At 41.0% G+C, this 12,482-nt stretch overlaps 1 protein-coding gene across 5 annotated transcripts in view; it reads right to left on the bottom strand.

Annotated features, from left to right (window-relative positions):
- LOC149319447 (connector enhancer of kinase suppressor of ras 2) overlaps positions 1-12,482 on the bottom strand; it is a 197,707-nt gene that overhangs the window by 111,055 nt on the left and 74,170 nt on the right. For 3 of the 5 annotated variants that reach the window (XM_089511732.1, XM_089511734.1, XM_089511736.1), the window contains exon 8: positions 8,747-8,815. The exons of the other annotated variants lie outside the window; for them this stretch is intronic. In XM_089511732.1, coding sequence (XP_089367858.1) covers positions 8,747-8,815 — 69 coding nt within the window. The remainder of the gene's footprint in view (positions 1-8,746; positions 8,816-12,482) is intronic. 5 annotated transcript variants of the gene reach the window in all.

Here is a 12,482-nt window from a genome sequence, read left to right as displayed (position 1 = left end):
GCTCCAAGACTGTGAAGCCTAAATACCTGAAACTTTGGAGGGCTACTAAGACAAGCTGGGAGTCTACATATTAGGATTCTTTTGTTTTGAAATGTTTATACTTTAATTTTAGTCTGAATTACTATCTTCAACCTTTAGGTGGCAAACCTTCCATAAACAGAGTGACAAAGCTTGAGGCAGGCATGGAAGACTTATTTCTCCATAGGAGCTCTAATCACCTCCAAATAGTGCTTTCCTTTACATGGCTCTTGAACTCTTCAAACAGTTCAAATGGGAGAGACAAGAAGCTGCCTGTTAAATGGCACAGCAAGGGAACAAGCAGAGAAAAGGCTAAATGAGCATCATGGTGGAAGGACAGAAAGACCAATGAAAAGCGGGGGGGGGGGGGAGTGGAAGAGGAAGAATGTAAGAGAAAGAACAGAGAAAGGGGGAAGAGAACAAAGAGGACTATACAGTTTCTAATCTATGTGAAGTTGTTACTTCTAACAGTATCAAAGAAAGTATGTACTGTGATGCAGAACATGTATATAATTCTGAAAGCTTGCATAGCAGCACTATGAAGTAACAAATGGGTACATGCTACTGAAACGTTCACATATGATTTAAACTGTAGTACTGAAGAACAAAATGATATCCTATCATTCTCTTGACAGCAAAACAGAAATAGTTAACTGAGAATAAACTGTTTGGCATTACAAGCAAGTACATGAGCTAAGAAGGCTTAGGAACTGGGTTAAATCCCTGAACCAAAGTGTACTGAAGATACACATCCAGCAGCAAATCTATGGTAGTGGATATGGGAGCAAAACATTACATTCACACATCTACATCACCAATACAAATCTGTTAGTACATGAACTGAGCCTCGATAGTGTAGGCAGTGTTCCAGTGCACAAGCAAGCTTAATCCAAGTCCTAAAATGTTCCAGACTCTTCTCTTTTCCTCAATGCTAATATGATAATGCTTTGGTAATAGAACCGGTGCAAGTGAAAGCACTCCCATTAAGCTTGAGAGAAAATAAATAAATCTATGATCACAATTTTCTTTTCCTTTCACTGCACCAACACAGTAAAATGCAGGATCTCGCCTAACTCTGTTCCTAGTGATAACAATTCAAACCCCGTATATAAAACACCAAAGAGGGACCCATAACTGTCTAACTTTAGGTTATGTACAACTCAGAACACACAAGAATGATCTGTGGCGATGGGAACCAAGGTTAAAGGGTCCTTCATACAAACCCTCACCTCAAAACAAATATAGGAAGAGCAGATTGTTACAATATTCTTCTCAGAACTCTTTCAATCATCCAGTCTCAGAACTTTCCTCCTAACTGCAAAAGAAAACTTCTCTGCTACCTCAACTGAGAACAAGAATTAAAAAAAAATGCAAGTAATATCACTTGGCAAATCTATTTCATACTCCCACAAGATTCTCAGTTACTGTAATTAAACTGTTGAAACTCTTTCTCCTCAAACAAATTGGAGCCATGTCTTCCACAGAGAACAAAGTATGTGTTGCAAAGAAATGGGATAGGCTGGAGAACATTAATCTTTCCAGGGAGCCATGTGAAGTCTGACATTATACAGCTGAACAATCAGCAGACACTGCATACATATTAAACATATATGCAATACATCTACATACAGCAGAGAATTAAACATTTGTCTAATATAGGGGCAAGCATGTGCTAAGCACTGGAGGTCCATTTTTGGCCTTTTGGGCTGGTCAGAAAAGTACCTAGTTGTAACCATTCTAACCTCTACTGTATATCTAACGCCCCTAACCCTAGTACGTACGGAGCACGCACAAAATGGCGGCGCCCATTCCAGACGGGGGCCACCACGTTGACGTCGCAGACGCATAGCGTCCGGATGTCGCGTGGCGGAAGTGACGCCGCAAGTGCGCGACTAGCGCCTCGTGGTGCCACTTCTGGGGCGCAAAAAGAAGCGCCATTTTGGCGCTTCTTTTCAGCTGCGCCCGGGAATCATGCAGTTTGGCTGCTGCGGTTCCCGGACGCAGCAACCAGCACCACCGGCAGACCGCCACTTTTAGGCGGTCTGTAACGCAACTAAGTCTTCATATTGTAACTACTTACCACTAGCTATTACTGTTTCAGTCCTCCAACAGTGTACAGGCCAGTGTTATACATACCACAAATGAAGTTTACACAATGATGATGACCTGTTACCACTCTTCTTCTGAGTGTTTGTTAGCCTTCTTACTCTAATTGAGCTTTGCATCTTTGTTGTGCGTGGGTGTGCAGTAAAAGGATCTACCACTGCTCTTTTTCATGAACCTTTCAAAGGCAGAAAGCTCTGGTAAAAGTAAAGTTTGAGGAAGTTATCTATCTGCTTCCACAGTTTGTGATGCTGTTCAATAAAAGCCATTGTGCCTTTTAAATGATAGTTAGCCAGGCAGGCCCTTGATTACTACCGGTGTCACTTATGTAGCTCAATAACTAGAGGTGCTAGGGCAGCAATGAGAAACCCCAGACAGTCAAACAAACCACCAGGAGATGTGAGATCTAACTAAATAAGATAACAGAGGTTCAGTTATTAAAAAATCAACATATGGGTGTGAAATAGGCTGCCCCTTCCAAAGGCAGACTGGGGCTGCGGCAACCTCATGCTATGGCCCCAATCTGCCTTGAAGCTGCCCGAAAAAGGAGCCACGCTAAACACCACACTGCCAGAGCCTCATAAAGCTGCCCCATGTAAACAGCTTGATGGTTTCCGGGTGGCTCCCAGGTAGCTTGGGAGCATGTGGCAAGTAAACGCCATGCTCCCAAGCCACCCAGAATGTGGCGTAAAGGGGCCATCTGTTTCAGCCCATAGTTCATTTTCATTCTAACCAACTGAGACATGCAGTAATTGTCTCCCTGTCCCAAACTAGACATCATGTTAAATGTGTGTATTGCAGCACAATTGGGGTGGGATGCTTCAACAAGAACCCTGAATCATAGCTCAGCAGAGAAAGAAAGCATTAAATTGTCCTCCCTATCTGTTATAAATTAACACACATACAGTGGCCTCTTGGTATCTGCTGATGTTTGGTTCCAGGATACCCCTTGGATACCAAAATCCATGGATGCTGAAGTCCCATTAAATACAATGGCATAGTAAAATGGTGTCATTTATATATAGTAAAATGGCAAAACCAAGGTTTGTTTTTAGGAATTTTATATTTAAAAAAATATGTTGGATGAATGGATGAACCTGTGAATAAACAATACATGGATATTAAGGTCTGACTGTATACATACCTCAAGCAAATGTTATTTGCATTGTAAAATGTTCACAATAAAGGTTTAAAAATGTATTAATATCATGTCTAGTTTTCATTTCACACACAGCTAAAAAATGCAAGATGTTGAGTAAGTAGTTCATCCAGCCTTTCTTAATGCTGTATTTCAATGACCAAGCACTTCTTTAGCACTGAAATTTGCCAGGTTCGATCCTTATTACTTTTAGGCAGGGCTAAGAAAGTCCTAGGTCTTGTCTACATGGGTGCTCTACCCCAAGTCTCCCCCCCTCCCGATTGCTGTGTCCTGCTTATACAACACAGGCCCAAACCCCCAAATTGGATCTGTACCATCTTCATGGTGCCTGCACCCAATTTGGGGCTTCCTTCCCCTAATCCACATTTTAAAAGCCCACCTATTGCCATGATGATAGGCAGCTACCTTTTCACTCATGGTTCCCATTTATCATTTGATGCCATCACTTCTCCTCCCCCCCCCCCCCCCCCCCCCAGCACCATTTCCTTCTCTTTTTGTGTTGTGTCTTCTGAGATTGTAAGCCTGAGGGCAAGGAACCGTCTATTATCCCCCCTGTTGTAAGCCGCCCGGATTCCCAGTGATTGGGCGGCATATAAATAAATCCTATTATTATTATTATTATTATTCAGGCACAAGTCACTTTAAGATCAGAAAAAGATGCTCAGCATCAGTAGTGTGGCTGGGCACCTCATTCTGACCTCAACAGCAGAATTGGATGGATTATCATAGCAAAAAGGGTGGCACCTGGCAATAGCTGAGGACCATGTGGGAAAGCAACCTCCCACTGTTGCTGGAGGAAGAGAGCATGGCATGGCAATGGGTGAATTTGGGGGCCAGAATATTCCAGAGCACCTGGAGTGTAGATGAGTGCCTAAAAAACCCCTGCTAGTCAGACCAGACCTTTCACTCAATGTTAGACAAGCCTTTATGCTCTTCCTAAATGAAAACCATATCCAGAATGTGAAACTGGATATTTCTACCTGCAACAATTGAGCTGTTTCACATAGGAGTTATCAGCTGGAGCTCCTTATACATTTTTCTTTTCTTTGTCCTGGAGAATATAGTTCATTGTGTGGATGTGCTTTGTGAGATGACAATTGGCCCATGATGGGTCCTTTCTGTCTGCTGCTGTGGCTGGCTAATTTGAAAGCTGTTCTGTCTATTAAGCTTATTGCATGGCACTTGGAGGAATGGGAATGGAATTGAATGGAATGGAAGAAAATGTGTGTTGCTGCACGGGAGAATGCCACCGATGCTTCCGGGAGTTCCCAATCCATTTCCCAACCATTCCATGGCAGCCGATTTTGAAAAACAGTTCAAAATCATCCTTCAAAATTGGCTGCCAGGAACAGCTGGGGGACATTTTGGATTTGGCATTAGCGGCGTTCCCCTGTGTGGTAACACATGTTTCCCCCCAGTTCCCTTCTGTTCCCGTTCCTCCAAATGCCATGTGATCAGCTTATATGCTTCAGCCCCATAAGCCCTGCTCCACCACTCTGTTTTTGACATGCATCTTGTTGCCATACATCCAAATGTTTTGCCTCAACCAGTCATTTCACCCATGGATTTCAAACATTTCCCTCCAGCCAGTTTTTTTCATGGCTGAGTGCTCTGGCTTCTCCTTTCTAACCCTGGCAAAAGGTTCCTCCTCTAGGCATTTTCTTATGAACCGCTCCAGATATTGGTGGACTTTAATTCCCAGAATCCTTGATCATGAATACGGTAACAGACAATATCTGAAAAATCCTTCTCATTAAGAACCATAGTAGCAGAGCTTTAAATTTGTGAGTCAATGAAGTATTACCCAGTATTATATTTTCCATCTCTCCTGATAAAACAAAAAGAAGTCTCAAAGTAGAAACATATTCATGTCTACTCAGAAGTAAGTGTCATTAAAGTAAGTGGAGTTTACTCCCAGGTAATATTTTTAGCCTTTTCCATACTGCCATGCGGTTATTTTACTCTTTCCAGCTTTTGCTCAGTCATCTCCATTGTTATAGGAATCAAGAAGCAGAGCTGAACACAAGAACCCAAAAGATACAGCAGTGCAAACTACTTTAATGTCATTTCTTCCTAATTTAGAAATATTTTTCTCCTCATAAAATATGAAATGAAAATATAGTATATATTATTAACTTATCAAAAATATTTTTTCCAGACCTTCTGTTTCCAATTAAAATATACATATGAGATTGTACGATGGAACTTGTGAACAGATGATTTATTCTAACAAACAAATCATCATTAATTGGACTGCCAGTGTTGAAATGTGTTAATTGGTACATGTATCACAAAGTCACTAGCTGATACTGAAAGTCCTATTTGATTGTACTTCTGCAAGCTCACTCAGGCTCTTCCAGCCTCTCCTTCCCACTAAAACTTTCATCTTTTCCTGATAACATATCCTTTCTCTGTACTACAGTATATTCCCCATCTTCTTCTTCCCAAAGTCACTATTAGCTTGCTTAGAAAAAAAAAATACAGGCACAGTTATACCGCAATTAACTAAGATGATGTGTTCGTGGAACATTATTGCTTGAACAGAAAATTTGGTACCAGAGGAGAAATAACATGGGAATTACTGCAGTGTAGAGCTCATGGAATATACCAAACAGTTAACTCCATGGGAACACTATTTTATAGCCACTATTTGGACATCAAGGATTTACTTTTTGTTTTTGTATAAAAAAACACAAGCAACAACAAACATAAACTGTGCAAGCATGAGGTCTATCCATATACATATCTACCAGAGTGAAATCAGGATGCCTTGAGGTACCTAAGATGTACCTTCCTACAAATTTATATCTCTATTAACAAAATAAATGTGTTTCTGTAATTAAAAAAAACCTTGGCACCAGAGGCAAAAATAGCATACGAAGAATAGGTTTCTACATCATAAAAGGAAAAGTAGTTCAATATATTTCAGAATACTTATCATTCAGACCCAACAAATATGTACATATGAAATGAAACAACCAGGTCAGATAAACTTGGCATAAGTAAAAAAAAAAAACTATCTGGAACTTTCTAGAGGCCACTTGAAGTCTTATTCCAAAATCCACCCAGGAGTAATTTTTTCACCATGGCATGTTTCCCACCCACTCCATACTATCTCTGTTCTTCCCATGTTATTTCTGCATCTGATATCAAATTCTCTGCTAATAAAATAATGCCCAGGACACAACTACATTGTTAACTGAGGGGTCAAACAGACTGGCAGCTTGGAGCATCCAGAGGCCACTCCAGCCCCAATCATCCCTCGATCAGTGCAGGATTGCGACGATTGAACAGGACACCACAGCCTTGAGGCTGGCTATTGCCACAGTCCACATTGGACCGCTGGCAAGGAGCATTTCCCCCCCACTCCTTTTGTGGCCAGCTTTGGATCGTGTTAGTCAGCCTCGGCATGGCTTCCAGCCGATCCAGGTGTGTGTGTCATGTGCATGCCATGCCCCTGGATTGACCCGAAGGTGGCACTTTTTACCCGTCTGTTTCAGGCCCGAGATATACCTGCACTCTTATCATCTATGGTGCTGTTCTCTGTTTTCACAGAACAGCATGATTCTTTTTCCTACATAAGTAGCTGGGCTGCAATGGATGGCAGTTCCAGGATCCATCTCACTTCAGTATGAAACAAGGATTTTGTAACACCTATTTATTTCATTAAGGCCTAAATACCCCAAAGTTAACAAATCTGATCTTGGGAGTTAAGCAAGGCCTGCCCTCCTTAGTACTTGGATGGGAGACTGCCAATACTGTAATGTAGGGTATACTATGTACTGTAGGATATATTTCAGAGGAAGGAACTGGAAAAACTACATCTGAGAATTCCTTTCCTAAGAAAACCTATGAAACAGGTGACTTAAAGGCATGTGCACATGTGCATGCATGCACACACACATAAATTCTTCATCTATTTCTTTGTATAGAAATTTCTGTCCTTTCTCCCAGGAACACATTGTTCACCTATATGATTATACAGTGAACTTCTGATGGAAAAGATAGGCAAATGTATGCCATAATCTCTCACTTAAGATGTTTCCAAAATGTTCAGTGCCCATAGGTAGCAAATCCTTATGTTTGTGACTTTCTCTGTAGTCTCAGCTTTATTTTGCAACATTTCAGGAATATTAAATTTGAACAAATGTATTGACACATATTCTACAAAGTCAGGTTTCTTTTTACCATAGGCCTGTGTGTGCTTTATATCCATTATAGTGAAATTTGGTTTGGTACATTATATAAGCTGACTTCATACTGCAAGTAATAATGGTTTATATGTTTGGGCTTCCATTTTGGCTATGGAAGAAATAGTTTTATAAGTTCACAGTGCATGGGGTTATCTTGCCTGTGAGGACATCTCTCATCCACGGTGCCAATTAATTAGACAAGTGAAGTCTGAAGCAGCCATATCCCTGTGTTAGGAACAGGGATGAGTACCAGAAGACTGGAAAGCAACTGAAATACATGGTACTACAGATCAAGTTCAGATTCAGGGATGACCATGTATAGTGGTGGTATGTGTTTCTAAAGACAGAAAGTGTGCCCCCTCTCCCTTTCCTCCGTCTCTTGAAATATCCATATTTAATAGAGGAAGGTGACATTTAAAAAAAATCCTTAGCTTGTAATCTCACCTCCCAAGCCATACTCAGGATGTTGAGCTTTTTAGGGGCTTGATCAGTCTACTGTCCTAACCCACCCCAGTTGTGTCTGTCAAGTGGCTATGAGATTATTCCACTAGCCTAGAAACTCACAGCCATTTTCAAAATTTGCAAAGAAGAAAAAAGGAGCTTTTAATTTATAAATTTATTTATTTACATATTTTGCTGTACCTAGATTGTCCCCTAAATATCCTATTTCTGGTAACTCTAAGCTTCCAAATCAATAGACATTCAGGCATCTAGGTAAAGTGTGGTCCAAAAGTCACAACAGAAGCCTCCGGGCTCTAATTTTGTGGCTGCTGAACCCTCCAATAGTCCTGCAAAGTTGCTTACTCCAAAGTGTTAATCTTGGAGCATGCTTTAAGGAAATTTTTATCCCAACATTACATTAAAAGCCCCCCTCCCAAGCAAATACCCCCAAAGGCCTTCTCCTGCCCTCTGAAATACCTCTGCTTACATTCAATTCCCTTCCCAGAAGGTGACATAATTAGTTGCCATGTTGGAAGGGAAGCAGAGTCATTTTGTTACATTTAGGGAGGGAGTCCTGCCTGTGGGGAGCAGGGATGAAAAAATGCAACCCCTGCACAGGTACCTGTCCCTGAGTATATAAGGTACTTGTTAGTCCTGCAAACCTTTCGTTTCATGCTGTCCTTTTTAGAATATGCAAAAATAACAAAAAAAGTTGAATTTTAAAAAATCTCTCATGCAAATACTACTAAAATTGTGAATAATACATTGAACATGCTGCTGATAAACTAGTCAGCTTTCATCTTCAAGTGATACAGAATTCAAATATACATACCACAGTTTGGTGGTTAACTTGAATCACTTCATCTCCAGCATGGATTTTCTTACATCGATCTGCAGGTGACTGAATTTAAGATAAAAGATGATAAAGAATACAGTCCTTACTAGCTATCATCTGTACTTTAGCAAAAGTTATTCAAACTGTGTTAATTCTATTCTTATACTTTCTATACAGTTAGGGACCTGTTCCACAATGGGATGACTATCACAATGGAGCAACTAATCTGTGCTCTGGGCCCTGGTCATCAGAACTGGTATCCAATAATACAGATACAATTATTCTTAAAGAAACTGATTCAGATACAGGAATATCCTCACCCACTTACTTTTTTTGAAAACATGTGCATCTCTCCGGCTATATATTCTAAAGGCCAAATAGCATGCATATACAATTGTCCACTAGAAGAAACATTTCGGAACTCAACGCTTTGTAAGGCAGGATGGGAAGCAGAACTTTCCCTTTCAATTGATAGTAAGACCTGGGAAAATATATGGACTCATTTACCAATTAAAACTAGGTCTATTGGCATTAAAGAGAATACTATCAAGTTGGTCCATCGGTGGTACCTCACCCCAGTCAAATTGGTACGTATGTCTACCAATGCTAATCCAAAATGCTGGAGGGGTTGTGAAGGTAGGGGAACCTTTGTACATATGTGGCTGGATTGTCCCATAGCGCATGAGTATTGGGCAGAAATTTTACAACTGATCTCCAAGATCACTAAACAAGGTATACAATTATTGCCACTCCTGCTCCTGTTCTCCATTTTATGAATGAAAATAAAGCTCTGCAGCATAAAGAACTTATTAGTTTGCTTCTGGCTGTTGCCAGGCTTGAGATAGCCGAAAACTGGAAAGTTGAATATTGCAGGATGGTGGACTAGACTCTGGGACTTGTAGTTAATGGAGAAAATGGCAGATAATAACAACAGAGTGAGAGGCTTCCACTCTGGATTGGCCTTTCATAAGACTTGGCACCCATTTATTGAATACATCCAGCAAGATTTAGTCTCTAGACATCCCTCAATTTTAGCTAATTTTTTATGGAAAGATGTCTTTCAGGATCCCTGAATACACTTTTTATTTATACTTTTCAGAGCCTTATCTGGGTTATTGTCTGTATTTATTGTTGTTTTGGTGAACTGTTTGTTGTCATGTTTTGTTTTAGAATGTATTAATAAAATTTTAATTTAAAAAAGTGTAAAAATACTTTTTAGTAACTAAAGTTTTTCTTTTTGGTTTAAAAAATATTTTGAAACTTTAACATATAACACAGGAATGCTGGTGGTATTATGACTTCCCCTCTAACTGTATTCCAAACAGAATGTCAAAAGAGGAATCAGATTCACAGGGCAAGACTGTGAACCCCCTATGAATATAAGAACCTTTGTCACACTGTATAGGAATAGTAACCATTCCAAGAAAAGCAAAATACAAAATTTAAACCTTATCTAACTATTCTAATGGTTGTTCCAATATAGAAATAACAAACTAGGAGCCCTGGTGGCGCAGTGGTTAAATGCCTGTACTGCAGCCATTCACTCAAAACCACAAGGTTGCGAGTTCAAGACCAGCAAAAGGGCCCAAGCTCGACTCAGGCTTGCATCCTTCCGAGGTCGCTAAAATGAGTACCCAGACTGTTGGGGGCAAATTAGCTTACTTGCTAATTAGCTTACTTGCTGTTCACCGCTATGATCTTTGGAATAGCGGTATATAAATAAAACAAAACAAACAAACAAACTATGCCTAAAGCCTCAGATAAGTATTTTACTTAAGAAATGACAATGATTAAGCTGGTCCTTTATCACATATTATTCTTTAAACTGAGATCGATATGTGACAGGGATTTTGTTATATAAAACAAAAGAAAAGCTGAGTGTAGTTGGATGTGGAGTTTGGACCCCAAGAACACCACTTTCAAAAAGTTGAAGGATAATGAAGGATAATACTGCACTTAGGGCAGAAAAATTAAATGCAAAGATGTAGGATGGGGGACACCTGGCTTAACAAGACTGCGTGTGAAAGGGATCTAGGAGACCTAGTATACCACAAGTTGAACATGGGTCAATAGTGTGACTCAAGGCCAATGTGCATTTACACTGCATCAATAGAAGTATAGTGTCGAGATCAAGGGAAGTAATAGTGCCACTCTAATCTGCTTTGGTCAGGCCTCACCTGGAATACTGCATCCAGTTCTGGGTACCACAATTCAAAAAGGATATTGACAAGTTGGAGCATGTCCAGAGGAGGGCCACCAAAATGGTGAAGGATCTGGAAACCATGCATTATGAGAAAAGACTTAGGGGGCTGAGTATGTTTAGCCTGGAGAAGAGATGGTTAAGAGGTGATATGATAGCCCTGTTTAAGTATTTGAAGGGATGTCACATTGAGGCTGGAGCAAGCTTGCTTTCTGCTGCCCCAGAGACTAGAACACGGAACAATGGATGCAAGGTATAGGAAAAGAGATTCCACCTCAACATTAGGAGGAACTTCCTGACAGTAAGATCTGTTTGACAGTGAAACACACTCCCTCGGTGTGTGCTGGAGTCTCCTTCTTTGGAGGTCTTTAAACAGAGACTGGATGGCCATCTGTCAGCTTTCATTGAGAGTTCCTGCATGGCAGGGAGTTGGACTGTATGGTCCTTGTGGTCTCTATGATTCTATGAATGTCAGGTGAGATTTCACAGTTAGAAATACTCAAAGTGAAGGGAGTTCATGATGGGTGGGAGTTTTTGAAAGGTGAAGTATTGGAGGCCCCATCACAAACAGCACCAGGAAGAAAGAAAAGCAGTAGGCATATTGCCATGCCTTACCTGGAGGAGTCCTCTTCTGACAAAGAGGAAACACAAGATGTGACAGCCTAACAGGAAGAATCAGAGGATGAGCAGAGGCAACTGCTACAAGCCCTCTTCAAGGACAATTGAGGCTAAAGCTGTAGAAAAGACAGGGCCACCAATAGGGATTCATTCCCCCCTCACCACCACCCCTGGATTAGGAAAATGTTACAGACTCTGAGCTTCTACATCTCTGGAAGAAGCATCCCCTACAGAGGAATTAAATAGGCTGCAGCACAGCTTAATGAGGCAATAGCTCTGTCAGGAGGGGATGGCTGCAACTAACAGTTGAAGTTAGAGAGGTGAGGGAGAAAAGGCACATTTATCCTATCTGATGGAGCTTGTCCTCCTCCAAGATCTGTTAAGGACTGAAATTACAGAAGCTCCAGCCTGGATGCATTGTGGCTATCCTATCTGCTCCTTTCTGACTCTATATTACCTCCAGTCTCTTGAAAGTTCTGACATTTGGGTTCTCCCTAGTCCCTAGTTCAGTGATGGCAACCCTATGGCACACGTGCCTAAGGTGACACTCAGAACCCTTTCTGTGGGCACATGTGCCATCGTCCCAGCACAGAGTTTGCCAGAGTTTGTTACTAGAAAGCCAGAAGGACATGGCACTTTGCAATAAATAAGTGGGTTTTGGGTTGCAGTTTGGGCACTCAGCCTCGAAAAGGTTCACCATCACTTCTCTAGTTCTTTACCAACCTTCTCTCTCTGACATTCCTCATCAAGAAGCTTTCACTGAGCCAAGCAGCTGGCGCTTATCCTCTATTGAGGCCAGGGAACATTGGGCAGTCAAGACAATGCTTCTGGTGAATCCTCTCCTTTTATATTTGGCCTGAATCCTTGGGGACCTTTGCAGACTGGAGATGGAAAAATGCTTTTCCTATCTTCAAA

The sequence above is a fragment of the Sceloporus occidentalis genome, unplaced genomic scaffold, assembly GCF_023333645.1.
Source record: "Sceloporus occidentalis isolate IW3139 unplaced genomic scaffold, rSceOcc1.0.p SCAF_2, whole genome shotgun sequence".
Classification (NCBI taxonomy): Eukaryota; Metazoa; Chordata; class Lepidosauria; order Squamata; family Phrynosomatidae; genus Sceloporus; species Sceloporus occidentalis.
The sequence above is the reverse complement of the archived record's forward strand: the minus strand, read 5'-3'. Positions and strand labels throughout refer to the sequence as shown.